The following is an 18,947-nucleotide window of genomic DNA, read 5'->3' as shown; positions in this document are numbered from 1 at the left end:
TATAAACAATGCCTCTCACGTGTCTACTTCGCCGTTTTATGTTAAGTATATAGGTAAACTAATTCTTTTTTAATATACTGTATACAACAAGTATACTTAAAACTGTCTTAAATCAAATATTCAAACTTAATGACATGTCGTTTGTGACACTATAAATTCTAAATCAGCAATAGTATGTAATTACCATTTCTTACCATTACCCCATGAATTACCAATTGCTTGGTTGGTTTATAATGACCACATTGGATGGGAGGCATTCTATTCTCCGAACTGTGGAAGGGCACATTATCCCAGTTGTATTTGGCCGTTTTATTACTTTTTCGTTGTTGTAAAACCCTTCAATATGTTTTATTATAATTTTCAAAACCTTGTTATAACTTGTTTCACCATTCAATCATGGAACGAAAAATTCCCTTTCTTCTTGTTGTGCCGTAAGTTTGCAGTTTTAGTAAAGTCACGTTGTCTTTAAAAGAGAAAATTGAAGTTAATCGATAATCACCAGCAGGCACCGATTTTGGAAGAGTCTGAGGATCCACCCAATACTCAATGCTATATGTACGGTTCTGCAAATAAAAAACCGTAAGCCTCGTTTAGCGTTTAAGTTTTACCAATGTAATTCTAAAAATATTTTTAATGCATAAATCTACTTACACCATGTGGACAGGGCTTAGCAATATTTCTGTACTTTTCAAACACCACCTTATATGCTATTTCCGATGCAGGATCTCGCACTGTTGACGACAAAAATTCACATGCCTCATTTTCTAAGTCGAACAAAAAGGGGCGAAAGGTAGTAAATTTGTATTCTATACTGAATTGAATTTTCAGAAAATCGAAGCTTTCTGGAATCGTTATCGACAAGTTCAGGATTGTGGGCCGATTTCGACGAACTACAGTTTTGCAATAATGTAGCACACTTCGTTGATAAGGTGTATCAAGGCACACAAATTTTGTAATTTTGAGATCATAGTCTTTGTCACTTGTGGCTGAGAATTGCTGAATGAACATATAAAGTATAATGCCAAACATCATATATACAGTGTTTCTATTCTCCATGTTCTTCTAAAAGTAAACCCAATGTAGCTAGAGTTGTAAAAAATGAACTGCACACGACAGAATGAAAAAGAACTCTGCATCCGATATAAACAGTAACCTGCATCTACTAACGAAACAATTCGAATAAAGGTATTAGGCATCTATAATCATGACATAGAATTGAAAAAAAGAATAATAGCAATATGATAAATTTCAAATAATTGTGAGATTCAAGGTTTAATGAGCCTTTACATTGAAGGAAAGCTTAATGAGGTATTTAGGGCAATTACATAATGTATGTTTAGGTAATCTAAAAGTGACCGAAATTCCACACAAAACGCACATATAGCCCCATTTTTAGAGGCGAATTCACCCTTTTCGCCTCATTACTTGGGGACTGGTACCGCTTGGGGCCCCTAATTGTTGCCCATATAACATACAATCTAATATCGGGACTATTTAAAAAGCAGTAAATAAATCATTTCAGTTTTACTAAGTATCAGAACAAGCATGCACTGAACCGTCGTCAGTGGGACTTTCAGTGGCTGGAGTCCCAAAAGCAGGCATCGTGAGGCATAATCTGGAGGTGAGTTCTGGAGGCATAGTTCTCCAGGGTCCGATGGCAAATCGCGTAGCCTTACGTTGAATTGGTACGATGCGCTGGCTCCAGATAAGTGCTGAGGGGTACCAAACAATGCTTGCGTACTCTAAGATCGGCCGGACTAACGAACTCTGTTGTTAATCAAAATAACACGCCTAGAATCTGATTACCACGATTAATTAGTTTTGTCATGCGATTAGGTCTAAAACTAAGTTGCTCGTCAAGAAGGATCCCTAGGACTCTAACACACTCAGAACGTTGTAATAAACAATTGCCAATGCTGTAGTAGAATAGGACAAGAGGGCAGCTTTTTGAGAAGGACATTACTAGACATTTATCGATGGACAGTAATAATGAATTTCGTCGGCACCATGAACTAAATACGTCTACGCATATTGAAGGCGAGCACAGTCTCAAACATTTTTCATCAGAATAACACGCCTCTAGTAGAGGCAGTTTTAACGCCTCTGGCAATTTTTTTTCATGCTTTGGAGTGTTAAAGGAATTATTTATGTGTTTATGCAAGTTTTTATTTAAAAAATCCTTCCTTCAGAAATGCTCACAAATTAAAACATATTCCTGCGTATCACAACTATACTGCCCGTTATCTCGTTATCTTAGATGGTGTTATGGTTATAGACTTAGATGTGCATTATTTATACATGTTTATTATATAACTTTGTTACATTTATTTATAACAACTACAACTGATGTAAAAAACGAGTGTGAAATGCTTAAATTTGAAGTATTTTTGTTGCTATTGTGCTTATTCTGAGATTAATTTCAAAATATGTTTTGATTTCAATATTGTACACAAAATTGTTGAGTGGATTTGAAAAGTTTAGTTTTGTAAATCACAAACCTTGAGACACACATAGGCCATAAAGCACCTCTATAAACAGAGAATGATATATCTTCTTAACAACAGTCTACAGACATAACAGACTTGAGTTGCAAGTTATGACTGATAAATTTTAACAATTGACGCATTTTATGGTAATCTTAATAATTGATCGTTAAACCGATAAACGATTGGTACTTCCTTTTATTCTGCTGTAAAAATACTTTCCATTATTATTGACCCATACAGATATAATTTTTAATATTTTATATGGTTTTGATACGGCCTGGCCGTTCTTGGAGAAATAAAAAATAAATATGGTTCTGATAAGCGTTGATTCGAAACCTAATTAGATTTAACACATTTTTCATTGGGATTCACCGTACAGAAAAACACCGATAAGTTGATCTAGAAAGAATTCTTCGAGCATTAAACTTGCATGTTCCCTAGTGAATGGCTATCAATTGCATAGCTTCGATAAATTGCTGTATTGCAGCATGTTAGTGACTGGCCGGCCGGCACTGTATGAATGGAAACCAATCACATCGTTGAGAAAATACAGGGATGCGATCTACAATCAACCTCGGTGATGGGGATTAGTTGGTAATCTTTAACGTTAATCACGAAGCAATCACCGAGTAGAATCTTCAGCTTATTTTTCGTAATCAGCTCTTTCAAAGTTAAGCGATTGCACATTTGCTTTTGGTGATGGGATATCGTTAGAATCCCATCCATGCCCGTCTGACTATCGTTGGCAAATGTTGTCATCAATTTGCCACCATTAGCATCAACAAACAGCTTGACAATGCTTCTTCTCACTAATGAGGATCTGGTAGGGAGCTTTAGTACGTATAGAAGATATTTCAATTGAAGATCATGATACTGTTTACTAGTGAGAGGAATGAACTGATTGAAATTGGAACAAGAACTTCGTATAAATAGTTTGGCGAGTGGCTCCAAACAGTCAGTATTCGTTTATTTGCCTGCTAGATAAGTGAGACTAGCTGGAGCATACTTTATATTTTATTAGTATTTATTTGTTTTCTACAGTGCGCAAACAAATGTGTAAGCGAAGTGTACGGTAAAATTGAAACTACTGAAAACGTTTTGTCTTTAGTGAGTGAATTTTGTGAAGAAAATAAGCTCAACATATAATAAACGTCTTAGAAATGCTAAAATTCATAACATGTGCAAATGTGCTAAAGGTAAGAGTGATTCTGAACATCCACAGAGCATGGACAACGAACGTTACCACCATTGAAAAACATCAATGTAAACCTTGAGTTCTGCTATTTGTTTATTTAATAAGGACGGCCAGGCCGTATTGCTGAACAATAAATTTTGCCATATTTGTTTTTATTTAATATCTATTCTGACGGCAATGCCGTATTTTCAACACCGGTTGTGTTGAGAGAAAATAACATAACAAATAACAAGGCATTTCCTCCTTGCGAATTGCCTTATCCCGGGGATGCTCGGTTGTATTGGTAGTTGTAAATTTTGCCATTAATTATATGTAAAACAGTTATCAGAAAGCAATTACAAACAAACAATTTAAAAAGTTGTTCGAAGTTAACTTTCAAGACTTTTCAGGCAGTCCGAATACCTGAGCTAGTGTTTTTTGTTGATGCTAGGTACAGTGTGTTGTGTTGGCAAGTACCTGAAACACATTTCACAACATTCCATATGAAAAAAGTTGTAAAGCGTTGTATGCCCTATTTAGCTAGGAGTATAGTTTTGAATGACATTATTTGGACCATTTGAATAAAATGTTCGTACTATCTAAATTATTCATGTTTCTCCATGGAACATGCGTTGTATCATATACTCCTAACCTAAGCAACGTAACGTGCAAATATTTTTTTTTCTTAATTTTTTGGCAATACCATATCCTCACCATGCCCGTTTTATTTAAAATCACCAGCGATTTTAGTGGTTACCAAACCCTTTGAAATGCATTTTCTGACTTGTCAGTGTTTCATAGATATTGGTGCTTAAAAAACGCCAAGGTCTATACAATATGAGTAGTCAGTTTAATAAAGCTCAAACAAAAGCTTTCCTAGAATAAAAAAGCTTAGGTTCAATATAGCACAGTACGAAAGTTCAATCATTATAGCAAATTATACTCGTTTTTCTACATAGCATTGCTGCTTTTTTTTGTTGGTTACCGTAATTATGAGAGTTAAAGCCGAGGCTCCAATCAACTCATACTTACCTCCCGCTCACGGTCATGGTCACGGAGGAGAAGGTGGGCATCACGACGATCACCATACGGACCTAGTACCACCATCGAGCAGCTATGGAACCCCCGATTCAAGTTACGGCCCCCCTCATCATCAGTCTGGCTTCCATCCAGATCATCACGAGTACGAAGACCATCACGATCACCATGATAACCACGATGATAGCGGATCCTTTGAAGATGTAACTAATAATCGAATCGCTCATAAGCTATTACCTTTAACGCTATACAACTCGTGTTTTGTCTGATTAAAGGAACCAGCCAAGTATGAATTTAGCTACGAAGTCGATGACGACAATGCTGATCTGTCTTTCGGTCATGAAGAAATGCGCGATGGAGACTATACCACCGGAAAATATAACGTCTTGCTTCCTGATGGACGTCGACAGGTAATGTGTCAGCAGTATTGTCTTTGCTGGTTATGAACATCATTTACTATTTGCTAACTTTTTACGAATAAACAGATTGTAGAATATGAGGCCGACCACAAGGGATATAGACCAAAGATTACCTACGAAGGAGGAGACGAGCATCCGCATCACCATGATCATCCCCATGAGCATGGACACGAGCATGGACATGACGGTTATCCAAAGGAAACTCCACACACTCAACTTGGTTACCCTAGGGAATCGCATCACGATTTCGAGCATAACGGTATTGGGCACGGTTCGAATGAGTACGATTCGCATGGGCATGATAGTGGACACAGCCGGGCAGATCACGGGATTCACGACGGTCATCGAGGTTATGATAGTAATGCTCACGAGAACCATGGTAACGGGCATGGTCATGGACATGGGCACGGACATAACGGGCATAACGGTCATAACGATCATCACCATAACGGACATAATGGTCATCATCGCAGAAGAAGCAGCAATACTAACAACCACCAACATTCTTCGAATCACCATAATAGCAATAATCATCGTCACAATGGCTACCACTAGATCGATTCAATTCTAGAGTGAAAATGATAATGAAATCAATGAATCGGAAAATATGGATCGGAGGATGGATTTACGGATCGATAATAGCGAATACCAATTAAAACATTATATGATGCTTCGAATCATGTATCGCGCAGATTCTTATACTTCAGACCACATGCCACAGGTGTATCGTGAAAGAGCAAGACACTTTAGTAGACATGTGATCTTTATTACTTAGGTCATTAAACATCGATAATAATATACGTTCAGCAGCTTATTTGTAAGTTTACGCATATGCAATATATACATCCTCACATAACGAAGGACCTGAAAGCAAACTTGTTGTTTGATTCGTGATTTCTATATATCCATGGCGCTGGCTGGTAATATTACGTATGCACAACGAAGTTTCCACCCAAGCAGAATACATATGAAAAGTTGAGTTATTTTTCCGTACACAGTTTATGATATAGAAAAAAATTATAAAAATGCAATATCTGACGCTACAATTATTAGCAAAAACCATTCATGCGACAATAATTGCACGGACGAGCGCTGTCGCCGGATAAATTTAGTAACAAAAATATAACTCATAATTAGTTACACATTACGATGTCTAGTTATTTTCATTGCACGGGCCTACATTGTTGGGAATTTGTAATAGTACTTTCTACAGGTTGCACGTGATCCAATCACCCAGAGAGGCGACTCTTCGTCTGGTTGTACCCGGTTCATTCACCATCCATTGCTACACCTGAATCAAGCCGCATCGAGATTAAGGGTTCATCGTCGACGTGATTCGTGCTGTCAAAACATAATTGACGTCATATTTTACAGGTAAGCGCGCAAAGCATTTCGTTATTTGAACATTCTTTCGAACTACAATCTATACCAAACTTTAGAAGCCAAATAGGTTGCACAACAGTGATGATGCGCCAGCATAAGTCGTTCACTATTATTCGAACAAATTGGAAAGGAGACTTGTGCTTATGCATTCGAAGACCATCTCGGATAGGAATAGTGCATGCGCTGTACTGTTTCAATTTCAGAGCAAACAGCTATCAGCAATACCAAATCAAAGAACTGGAAAGAAAGGCTCTGTGCGTCTAAAAAATTACACACATCTGTGTTTATGTATGTGGATGTTGTTACATAAGTATAGGTAGTTACTATATATATACTACGTATTTCAATTGAGGGTTTGAAGCTTCAAGTTGGAATTCCACTAATAAATTCCGTATAGAAAATCAAAATTTTATTTCATGATGTTATTATGTATACAGCCATGCTAAAATGATGGAAAAAATAAACCAATAAACTATTTTAAAGTATATGTTCGTGTCAGAACTACGTTTTTATTTTCAAATAATCTATATCGTTGGAACAATCAAGAGTGAAGGTCATTCAATGAGTTCCATTTGTTACGCAGTTCCTTTTACTATATGTCACAAAGTTCAAGGACATTTTTGTGCTGACGTTCATTCCCTTCTATGTCGTCGTATTTATGATGGTTGAAATTATGAAAATTATGAAAATTATGATTCATTGAGTGCAACATAAGTTACCTCTACTGATCAATAGAAGAAAACACGTGTCCGGTCTTTAATGAGAACTACTACCTCGTTACCTCGTTTTTTTATATTTACAATCTCGGCATAGCAAACCAGTATCGCATTCAGAATTATTTGTGAAATCCATAATTGCGTTTACCAAATATCTATGACAAGCTTAGTTAGTAATGCGTTCCACAATCAAAGCTTACATCGAGAGACAATCAAACTTTAACTTTAACTTAACTTTAAACATTACATCAAAAACGTACGGGTACACTTGTGTAATAGTGTAACGTGGTTTCAAGGGGAAGCGTTTAATCAGTGGTAAATAAACGAAATTTTGTAGAAGGATGACACACGTAAATCATTACAAATCTTCCATTCACTTCACCTTCACAATCACGAATAGTGCGCTGATTTATTTGTTTAAACTAAGGAAAAATAGATGAGCTAAAATATAATCACCTGTCAAATGTACATCAAAAAATGTTCAAGAATCACTACAGGTTCAAGAATACAGGTTTACTAAACTATTGAATGTGCTAGAATGGAATAAAGTGAACGTTATGCGATGACATCAAGTCTTTTCGACTGTAGAAAAACGACATTTGCCAACTAAATCAGAGCACACTTCTGGGAAGTGAACCTTGACCTGAACCACATCTTTTTCTAGACGGCTCACTGCTCCGATTCCCCAGTACGTTACACAGCTGTTAGAGGGCACCGCACATCTGCCAGACTGCCATAATGGTAATCATGAAGCTTGTAGGAAGATACTTTCAAAATATGGCTGTCAGAGCCCAACGGAGTCAAACGAACCCAACGAGCAAAGAGTACCTTGCATTCTGTTTGCTTACTTAGTGCATAATTTGGAAAGTTGCTCCATTTGCACTGCCTGCTTTGCTAAGGATTGCAAAAAATCCACCCCAGTGTCTATTTCTGCTCGTTCGAAGAGGATTCTGAATGCGCTGACGTTCGTTCCAATTTGCTGTTACCCATTGGGTGGGTCACAAGGTTATGAAAGGAATTGCTTTGACACTCGCATCAACAGCCTATCGAAAACTATCATCATTGTTCATTGCCTCTGTGTAGCATCTGTTTTGAATGGTTGATGAGCCGATGGCGGATTAAATTGTAATTATTAATTAAATGGGTACGATGCATCGGGGTTTTGGTGGCCCATGGACGATGTGATGTACGAGATAATAATGTTTTCATGTGGATGCCATTAAATTTCACACATAGCGTAAAATGCATTATGATTGAGTTGGTTTTATATCGACTGTTGTAAGTTGAACAGAGCACACACGTGTAACCATTACATGATCAAATTCGATATGCTCAGATTTGGCGAAGATCACCTTAGCCTAAAGATGTGCCTTCGTTCACACGAAGACCCCTCTCACTTAACATCAGGTACGGATTGTTTTTAAGTAATTTGGATTCCATCGAACTCACATACCTTTACATTAGCCGATGTTTTAACTGATCAATACCAAGGAATGAAGAGCATTAGAAAGGTGAGAAGAGAGGGAAGCTAGAAATAGACTTCTCTTTGGCAATATGAAAAATCTGAAAGTATATGATTGGTCAAATAGTGGTTACAGCTTCCCCCTTGGCAGAAGTCTACATTTGTTTAAACAACTAAGCACCAAATGAGTACTAATTGAAGGTTGTACGGTGATGATTTTCGCGCGCAAATGTCAGATTGAACATGTTTCGAAATGGATTTGAATTTGGGGGCGATGACGACCGCCCGTGTCGTGGGATAACCCTGTTTAAGCTAAGCTGTTACACACTTTTCCCAAGCCTTAGTAACCAACCGAATCATAAAGCTAGTCAAGTTCGTAGACACGTTTTGGGTTCTGATGAGCATAATTGTCAACAAGCTATTAAGATAACATACAAAGTTGAGCTAGCTATTTGAATGCGAAATTATCAGTACTAGAGAATTCATATCAAATAGGAAAACCAAATTTACAACTGATAATACAATTTCAACAAGTTGTTCGAAAATACTGTTTTCTAAATATCCACTTAAATGGTTGTCAATGGCAAACTTTTTTGTCACATAAAGTAAACCTTAAATTTTCAAATCAGAATTTCAGAACCCAATAAATCCCTAATTCTTCATATTTTGATTTTGTGCTTGACGGAGACGTCGGTAGTAGAATGAATTACTAAACTATATCACGCTTTCGTCCACTAATACGCTCCCTCAGCCTTTGCTACGAAGAATCGGCTGATAATCGATCTATGACCTTCGATGTGAAAGATCAACCAACGAGGCTCGAGACCATCAAGTCAATCTGATTCATCTGCTTCACATTCTTTTTTATGTTGGAGACACCCTCGCTACAACGGTATCCGTCAAAATCAGATTTGAACTGACTATGATTAGCTCGACAGACTAACTGTGTACGAAAACCAAACCATGTATGGTCTTTTTTAAAATGAACATTTTTAAAATCGCGTGTTTCATTTTCATCAAATCAATGCAAAAAGTATTAAATATGTTTAAATCGGCTGAGCCTATACGCAAGACTATCTTTATGATTTTCATTCCTTAACAAACGAGTTTGTATTTACTAATGTTTCATAGTTATTAAATATGTGTAAGTACCGTTTAGTCTTTTGTATCGTTAGTAAAATGGCTTAACCATTGCAAAGCTGCAAACATCTAATAACGAAGCGCAACAAAAACAAATTGTTATTTTATCGCTAAAATTGTCGCAACCGTTAAACCAACCACGTACATTTCCCATACCCATTACAACTATAAGCATTATCTTACTTTTAATAGTTCTTTAGTTCTTCGTCTTGGCAACGGTGGAGACTTTTATTTTACGGCAATATTTCAAACTGCAGCTCGACGTGGGAGTTGTTAGAAACGCTTCTCTGTCAGTTTTACTGAGCTGCAATTTGCTACCCGTTACATACCACAACCTTGTTACAACAACCTTACCGTCACATTCATAAAACGTTTCCCTTTCGTTTACCGTGCCGAACGGCCGTTCGAGCAAAAATTTCTGCATTTGTCCCAGTGTCACGTCACATCACTTCAGCACTTTGCTATACCGCAAAGTATTAGTATATGGCTCAATCAGATTAATCATTTCAATTCACTGGCGCAGGTTTCTTTGCTCGTTGCCATCAACTCTATCGCGATCTTGTGCAAATGTAAAGCATTAACAATGCAAACCAGTTCATCACTCTGGCGAAGGAGCGAGAATGGTATATAAATGGAAGATAAACTATTCGTTTTGTTAAAATTTTCAACCGTACTTGCCGTAAATTTTAAACCGTACGTACCAGAAAACTTTCTAGTTCTACAAAAATGAACATACTACGTAATGAATACGCAAGGATGATTCGATGCATTTTTACGAAATTTATCGACTGTACAATTAGTCATATCTCTTTCTGCAACAATATCGATCAAATATGCCGAGGTTTTGTTATTAACGCAACGACATACTCGCATATGTTTTCATTTATATCTGGCAACCCGGCCAGATCTTTCCTGCCATTTCTGATTTTTTAGGCATAATTGTACCACTCAGCTGGATAATCAAGGCTTGCTGCGGAAGAGCGTTTCGTATGGGATTTCATACAGTTCATGTAGTTTGAAACATGCCTTGATATCTATATGTCTAGTTTATTTAGCTAAACTTATATTTGTAATGTTAACGAGTAATCAGTCACTTACGAACTTATGACATTTGATATGTTCGGACGAACGTTGTATGCGTGTTCGTATGAGTGCTTAATGTATCAACAGTCCACGTCATTGAACAACTCTGTTCTTAAATAACTTTATCCGGCATGTATGACCATATTCCTTCTACTCCACGTTCACCATGCGATCTGTCAAGAATCTGTCTCAAACATGTAAAAGGAAATCTATTTACCAAACACTTGGCAGACATTCAAATACCGGACTATTAGCATCGCTATGTATTTCAAGTTCATTCATACTTTACCACCTTCTTCACGGTCACGTTCTGTGGTATCTGTAAAACACTTAGATTCGAAACGAAACAGAGATCTGGTCCTTCGCTAGGTGAAGCGCTTCCTTTCATGTTCAACCTCCAACCATGCTCAACATCGAAAACGCCATCAATTATTGCGTTAACTAATTGTTTTGATCACGAATGAAACAACGATTGCGGTAAAACAGCATAGATCGATCACGGCAAAGAGTTTTTTGTATGTCATTATTATTTTTTAACAAAATGTACATTTCATATTTTACTTAATAAATCAATTAATCGCAACGCTAAATGGTTCTTATTTTGCGGTACTAGTTGCACAATAGAATTGATTTTCCGATTTGGTAAAATAAATACGATGATGGACTCTTAAATTTATGATACAATTACATTTGTCATAAAAAATAAAGAAAAATGGCTCATTATTATCAGTAAGTATGATTTCATCAATTTAAATGAACATAATTAACGAACAAACAAAAAAGCCATACAAGCAAGGGTTTGATCAACTGCTATACTTCACAGTCTCTTTTCTATTGGCGTAACAGAATAGAAAGCTTTTTCGTTGAGCAATAATGTTTAAAAGTAAGTAGTGCACATATGTTTTTTTTTCTTTACAGTTTATCCGATGTTCATGGTGCTCACGAAGGAAAGAAAGTTTTTTGAAACAAAATAAAGTGTTCATATCGTTTATTTTATGTAGTTCTGTTAAAGCACTCATTCCCTGTACAATCTCAACTCATCCTATAATGAAATATCACGAAAAAATAATACACTAATTGCACTAATGGCACTAGTTGGAAACTCATTCATTTTTTACATCGGTTCAGGGAACAATGGACGGAATAAATTGTCTTGAAACCACTTCAAGTTAGTTTGATAAATAAGTAGTCTGGTATATGACCATACGTGGTTTTCAAGGTCATCTGCATTATGGGTACCTTCTATGGATTTGTTAAAGGCAACAATCTGTCAATAAAATCATATTCCTTCGAAAGATAACCTTACTAAAAATGAAAGTATCCCTGCAGCTCATGGGCCTGGTAACTTTAACTGGGTTCTTTACATTGCAGCCATTCCCCATTCCCCATGCAGCCATTGTCACGGTTTGCATTTTTTTCTGTCTCTAGGTATGGTATTGATATTTATTAGTGAGTTTGTCACATAACAATTATTTTTCACTATTTTGAAGCGTTTTTCAGACGATTAGCAGTGGTATAAAATGAGCTTATCGATACTATTTTTGTGTCGGTTTTATGTGGATTGACTTTAACATACAATGATGCGCAATCTCGATCTCATCCTATTTTCCTTTTTACCTATCTTTCTATATCACTCTCTCTCTTTCTCTTTTTATTTATTTTTTTCTCTCTCTCTTTCTCTCCCTCTCTCTCTCTCTATCTTTCTTTCAGTCTTGTTGATCGCCGTATTTCAAGGAAGAGGATCGGCACTTCACCACCATTTTTGGAAAATGAATTAAACGTTCCAAAATTAAACGATCAATTAAGAGGTTAGCGAAAGCCTACCCTTCTACTGGTACAATAATTGAACTTCATTATATACATTCCATTACCCTACCTATAAGCTCACGGTCTGCTTCATACTGCATCTACTACGGTGAAATATGACCTCCTCGCCATAGCATAAAAAAATGAATGGTAAATGACAAAGGTGAACCACCAAAACCATACTACTGACCGTCCTCCCACGACTTCGTGCTTTATAAGGGTAGCTGAATTTATTGTAAACTATGTGATAATGCATGTCTTCGAAATTAATCTGTTTTTTTTTTCTATCTTTTGTTTTACTAATCCTGAGTAATCTATTTATTTTTTATTTCTTCAAGAACGGCCAGGCCGTATTACTTACAACTAAGGGTAACTTTCCAGGGTAACTTACAAGGGATTTATGATTTCAACCAGACAACTGTCGGTAAATTATGGATTTTATCGAAATAGAACTAGTGCTTGTACATCCAGTCTGTTGCTCCATTTTTTATTGCCAGTCGGAATGCTAACCTAGGTTCAGTGATTTTTACGATAATCATCTTCATCATCATCATCAGCACGGTTCAACTTACCCCCAACAGTTCAAATCACTGTGCCTGGCTATCGATTGTTCCACTTACCAAACGTTGGTTTCATAAATCAAAACAGAAACACAACAAAGAGTATTACTGAAAGGTCAACTGTAAAATTCGTGATTTTGGCAATTGCGTTAACCTGTTGGTCAGTGCGCTACGTTTGGTAATTTATTTTTGTGTATGCAATATTGCTTTTGTTTTTCTCTAAAATTGCTTGCATAATTCATGTGTATGATTTTTTCGCAATAATACATACTACACGTAACTAGCAGCACGTAAGAAGCAATCAAGCAAATTTTTGTCATTTAGAATCCTTCTTGAGGTTTATTTACGTTGAAGTATCATTGCTTAAGACTGCAATCACTTCTTGCGATGACTATAGCTATATAGTAAAATATCAAGCAAATTATTAATTTACCCCAGTAATTGACTAATTCAATGACATCGCAAAATAACTGATTTTCAGGCCACGCTGCTTCTTCAAGATCAACCGGTTAGTGGAGGTACTAATAGCAATTAAACACACGGATTTTCGTAACCATCTATCCATTCCGCTCAAAGGGATAGCATTTGGAACACCTGTTGAACATTCTATTTCATATCAATTTGCACATACGAAGATTGCTCCAAAAGACGCAATTGCAATCAGAATCACGAACTGTTCTTCACGGTTGCTGTTTTTGGAGCGGACCATCATACATTGCTATGCACTCATTGCTGCCTTTTTATAGATTAAGTGCATTATACGCAATTTTTATTTGAATGCAATCCTGGTTATACAATGCGCTTTCTGAGGATGTAGATATTTTCGGAATAAAAAAGTGAACGAGCAACGTAATAGTGATTCGCAAACTGTCTAGATAGTTATTTGTGGAGATTTTTATTTTACTAAGGGTGCTTAAAATCACTATGGACCTCTTCTCGCGTATCGCGACGCCGCAATCGCGTTAAATAAATTGCCGCTCCATTTCCAAGACGCACAGTAAAGACTAACGAACGGCTCCATTCAGTTGAAAGAATTAATTAATAATTAGCTAAACATTTACACCGACCAACGCCAAGCAGGGCAATGCAATTCCATGACGATGTGTTTATTCAAACTTATAAACAAAACACAATAGACGTACAAATAACGGTGGTTGTAAAAGCTTCGAAAAGCTTCGCGAAAAAAAATATAACAGCTAGTATAACGCCAGGAATGGAATAATTGAATAATATTAAACCAAATAAAATTAACTTAAAAATTGATTAAAAATCTACGAAGATGTATATACACGTACAAACGAAATCATTTATACGTGAACACCCTTTTCTATGGCGATTAGAACAATTTTTAAGGCGAAAATAAATCACATAAAAAATAACGATTTTATTGAGATGATCGATCACTTATTATCACTTTTGTAACTTGTAGTATTCAAGATAAACGATATTGAAAACTTTTACATCTTTTGCAACAACAAAATAACAACTTTAACTATGACTAAATTGTAAAAATAACCTAGCATGCCCGGGATAAGGCAAAAGACAAGGAGGATACGCCATGAGAAATGAGTACTCTCCTCAGATAATATATGGCTGATAATACGGCAAATACTATCATACTGGAGTTGTGATATATCAATAACTAAATAATTGAATAAAAACATAACTAGCTAAATAAAATAAAGAAAAAAAATAATGTCTAAATAAAAAAATAAAAAAGTTATAATTGCTCAGCGTTTTGCATTTACGCACAACTGTAAATGCAAATTACGCATATGTGTTTATAAATATGATATAAAAGAAGAAAAAGAAGTAAACAAAAAAGATGAAGATGAAATCAATGAATTTTTATCAACCTAAATTGGGAGGACCGTTTACATTACCGACTTCGCTGTTTTATCATACATGATGATCGTAGATGACTGATGCATATGAATACGAAGGCGATCTATTAGACACATTAAACGACATTAAAAAGTCACACGAACATTGTGTGCAAAAACGGATTTTCACATTCATCCGACTTCATAGCTTGAAGGTTTACGTTTTGTTCAAATACGTAAAAAGTGCACAATTACAAAAGATTTGTGTTGGTTTACTATATAGCATCTGGTGGTTAAATCATGTAATATGCTTGCTGTAAACGACACATACATACATTAAGCAAACAGGTTACAGTGCTACCTAGAGCACAATGATAGCACAACAAATAAAGCATATGAACTACTTTTCCCATAGGCTGTTCTGTTACAGATTCTGTTAGATGTAATCTTAATGCAATACGTTGATACGGATGTGTGGACAATAAGTGAGAGCTTCGTTAAAGTGTCTGCTGCGATGTTCAAGATGAAACCGGTGAGGTTCTCGCCCTACTACCCCAAACTTTTTTCTGGCTTAGCTTTCGGGTTGAGCTCGGATTCCTTCAATTCGCGCACGACAAGCGCGTGTTTCGACTAGTGCTTGTGAAGTACTCCCTTCTTTTCAGAGAGTGGTCTCCATTCTCTTTTGATCTTCTTCAATCTCTATGGCCACTGATGCACAGCCGACGAACGTTCTCTAGCTTTTATTCATTTTTTTAAAGATGCAGCATTTTTTGCTTCTTTCCAAAACGAGATGCACGCGTTTCGCGATGGTCATGCTCGTTCATTCGCTCCTTCCTTCTCACCCAACTCATCGTTCAGCGTGGGGCTCAGTTTTGGAAGTATATCTCGGCACGCTTTTTGATGACGCGAAAATGCCCGTTTCTCGTAGTAACTGCGTCCAACCGAATCTTTTGGTAAGCCATTGACCAAAAAGAGACAGCATGTACAAAGAAGATTCATTTACTTACTAAAGTTTGTCGGACCGAAAGTACAGACAGCTCACATTTTGTGATCTTGCGCTGAAACAACGTATATATACCGCAGATATGATTGTATCAACCCATAAACAAATTAACCGTCATCAAGAGCACAAACTCGAGCGCAGTACAACTAGTGCAAACTGGCAAAGTTTCAAATCTGTTCTGAAGATTTGTTGCGCTGTTTTAGTGGTTTGTTGTAGCCTGATATTCTATAATCACCGTGGCGTTTGCTCTCAAGTGCAGTGTTTCACGATTAAGTTAATTGTTCAAGCAGTTTTTTCTGTGCAAACAAACAAAATGAAGGTATGCAATAATATTGAACAGACGAACGCATAATAGTACAAAAAGTTCTACGGAAAATTTCGATTGCTTGTCGAATAACAGTGATTAGTGTGTGACTGATTGCAGTGAAGCATAAGTTAAAAAAAACTTAAACGAAAGTTCTACATGATTAAAAAAATAGTTAAACAGTCAACCAGCTGATTTAAGCTACTGTACCGTAGCTAAGTGTTCTGTACTATATTATCAAAATTAGCTATATTTTATCGAAATTAGTGGCGTATTCATAGCTTACACAAACAACTATTGTGTTAAACAAATGTTTTTAAAAATAAAACACGACAGACTTTTATTTAATAAAATGATTAAATAACGTGAAAACTATACTTCAAGCATATTACAGTTCACCAATCGTATCTATTTGTTAAAAAAAACATTTTGTTGTTGAAAAAACTGATAATTTTATTACGGTTAACTGCTAAACTTGTATCGTCTTCCTGCATTGAAATAGGACTATTAAACTTCCCTATCGATTTTACAACACTTTTTCAAATTAAGTTATGATATAACGTTCTATTCTGTATAACAGAAACATTGATAGCTAATTTCACACGAATCATGAAATATTTCACATCAATATTGCTAACTTGCCTACATTATTCCGAATCCACCCATTGGTGAGCAATGTTGATTAAGTGACGTAAATTGAAGCGAAATCGTGTGTTAAAAACACACACACATTCGGGTAGATATGCGAGCAAAAACAGTTTTGTGGACGCACAAACGCTCTCAACCGTATCGCCAATCGTCATTCGTTGAAGGTGACTGAATCAGTTATAACACGAAAGATCGTAGACTTTAAACCGAAAGCTATTGAGCTGCTTAACTGTCTTGCTCCTCTCGTTAGAATACAAAACAAATCCAGTTTCATTCAAAACTGTGAACCGAAAAGACTAAGTTCTTTTCATATAAATTACAGATCTTTTTTGTCGTCGCTGCAATCTTCTTGGCTGCTATAGCCACAGCCGAACCCCCTGCTCCCCGCAACGGTTTTTCCTCTCCTTCGAGCAACTACCTGCCCCCAGGCCAGTCGTTCAATGGGAATAACGGTTACAACTATAACTCAAACGACAATGGTTACAACTACCCCTCGACCTCCAACGGTGGAAACTATCCTGCCCCATCCCAGCAGTACGGAGCCCCCTCTGGTAACGGCGCAAACGGCGGATACAACTACGAGGACGCTAATGCTCAACCTGCCAAATACTCATTCGAGTACAACGTGCAGGACTTCGCCTCCGGCAACGACTTCGGACACATGGAGTCTCGTGATGGCGACCGAACCGTTGGACGCTACTATGTCCTCCTCCCCGATGGTCGTAAGCAAGTAAGTGGATATATCCTTCTATCATATATCTGTATTCTTGGCATTGTGCGTTTCATATAACAAAAACTGTTTTTTTAACCATTGAAACTTATGAATAGAAATTGTTATTACTCGTTAGATGATATTATTTATTTATTTTATTTATTTATTTCTTTTTAGGTTGTAAACTATGAAGCCGACCAGAATGGATATCGTCCAACCATCACCTATGAAGATGTTGGTACTGGAAATGGAGCTAATGGTAACAATGGTGGATATGGAGGAAACGGACAGTTCAACGGTTATCAATAAACTTCTGGCAATGCCAACGACGACAACCTGTCAGCAATTGTAGATACTCCTGGACGCAACGAGATATGTAGTTACCTTCACTGTAGTTAAACGAAAATCATAGGTCATAAACCGCATTGTAAGTATTGCATTTGTCATTTCATGGAGCACAAAAATATTGTTATAGGCACCAGTCATTAAGTAAAAACTGATATGCGCCAGTTATCCTATAGTCAACACAAGACACACTTTAACGATCCGACCCAAGCAATGTTTAAAAGTAATTTTTGATAAATCGTCTTATAAGGGAGTTTAAACAACGAAATTAACTCCCCAGTACAAGTTTAATGAGTTATTAAGAGCAATGTGGAACAAAGCAATATAAAAACCCCATCAACAAAGCATGGAGTAAAAAAAATGTTAAATATATTAAAGAACATAGTATAAATTATCATGCTTTTTTCGAGGAAAGGACGATAACGATGATGAAGGTACTGCCATAACCAACAAAAACAACGATAAACAACATACATTCGGGCTTTCCAACACTATACCATCAAGAGCATGAAAGTGGATAATAACTAGCAAAACGTCAGAAATTAAACTCACCACCTTTTTTCAGCAGATGTCACTGTAAAATCATGGGAAATGTTTTTGATTTCTGCTAAACTGTTGATATTGTTCACCTTTTTTGCTATCGGATTGCGTCGTTTGCGTTGTACAATCCACATCTGTGTACATGTATTACTTTATAAGAAGTTAATATAGAAGAAGAATGTTTTGTTAATTGTACGTGAAAATAAAGTTTCAAAGAAACCCCATGAATGGTCGCTTATTGAGTTACTTATCGATATTTATAAGTTTTTTTTTTATTTTCTATCAAAGAATTATGTTTATACCGC

The 18,947-nt window shown here is 36.4% G+C and overlaps 3 protein-coding genes across 3 annotated transcripts; 2 read left to right on the top strand and 1 right to left on the bottom strand.

The window, feature by feature from the left end:
- Positions 1 to 383: 383 nt before the first annotated feature.
- Positions 384 to 1,056, bottom strand: LOC128298046 (uncharacterized). The gene is made up of 2 exons (XM_053033776.1): positions 652 to 1,056; positions 384 to 563 (listed from the first exon to the last, which is right to left on the bottom strand). Exons 1-2 carry the CDS (start codon positions 1,054 to 1,056, stop codon positions 384 to 386), a joined length of 585 nt encoding a protein of 194 aa, XP_052889736.1.
- Positions 1,057 to 3,646: 2,590 nt separating this feature from the next.
- On the top strand, positions 3,647 to 5,672 carry LOC128298045 (histidine-rich glycoprotein-like). The gene is made up of 4 exons (XM_053033775.1): positions 3,647 to 3,682; positions 4,620 to 4,901; positions 4,974 to 5,108; positions 5,184 to 5,672. Exons 1-4 carry the CDS (start codon positions 3,647 to 3,649, stop codon positions 5,670 to 5,672), a joined length of 942 nt encoding a protein of 313 aa, XP_052889735.1.
- A 10,329-nt stretch (positions 5,673 to 16,001) lies between these two features.
- LOC128296741 (pro-resilin-like) lies at positions 16,002 to 18,778 on the top strand. Its single transcript, XM_053032227.1, has 3 exons — positions 16,002 to 16,043; positions 17,368 to 17,775; positions 17,935 to 18,778. Exons 1-3 carry the CDS (start codon positions 16,002 to 16,004, stop codon positions 18,064 to 18,066), a joined length of 582 nt encoding a protein of 193 aa, XP_052888187.1. The 3' UTR covers positions 18,067 to 18,778.
- The last annotated feature ends 169 nt before the right edge of the window (positions 18,779 to 18,947 follow it).

Source organism: Anopheles moucheti, chromosome 2, assembly GCF_943734755.1.
Source record: "Anopheles moucheti chromosome 2, idAnoMoucSN_F20_07, whole genome shotgun sequence".
Lineage (NCBI taxonomy): Eukaryota > Metazoa > Arthropoda > Insecta > Diptera > Culicidae > Anopheles > Anopheles moucheti.
The sequence above is the reverse complement of the archived record's forward strand: the minus strand, read 5'-3'. Positions and strand labels throughout refer to the sequence as shown.

What these genes read in the sequence shown, in the direction of transcription:
- LOC128298046 (XM_053033776.1), bottom strand. Translation starts at nt 1,056, where the DNA reads ATGGAGAATAGAAACACTGTATATATGATGTTTGGCATTATACTTTAT. An exon ending in CTAAGCCCTGTCCACATGGT is followed by an intron (nt 564 to 651) that starts GTAAGTAGATTT and finishes TTTTATTTGCAG; the next exon opens with AACCGTACATATAGCATTGA.
- LOC128296741 (XM_053032227.1), top strand. Translation starts at nt 16,002, where the DNA reads ATGCCCGTTTCTCGTAGTAACTGCGTCCAACCGAATCTTTTG. An exon ending in GCGTCCAACCGAATCTTTTG is followed by an intron (nt 16,044 to 17,367) that starts GTAAGCCATTGA and finishes TATAAATTACAG; the next exon opens with ATCTTTTTTGTCGTCGCTGC. An exon ending in TCCCCGATGGTCGTAAGCAA is followed by an intron (nt 17,776 to 17,934) that starts GTAAGTGGATAT and finishes ATTTCTTTTTAG; the next exon opens with GTTGTAAACTATGAAGCCGA.
- LOC128298045 (XM_053033775.1), top strand. Translation starts at nt 3,647, where the DNA reads ATGCTAAAATTCATAACATGTGCAAATGTGCTAAAG. An exon ending in CATGTGCAAATGTGCTAAAG is followed by an intron (nt 3,683 to 4,619) that starts GTAAGAGTGATT and finishes TTTTCTACATAG; the next exon opens with CATTGCTGCTTTTTTTTGTT. An exon ending in TTCCTGATGGACGTCGACAG is followed by an intron (nt 5,109 to 5,183) that starts GTAATGTGTCAG and finishes ACGAATAAACAG; the next exon opens with ATTGTAGAATATGAGGCCGA.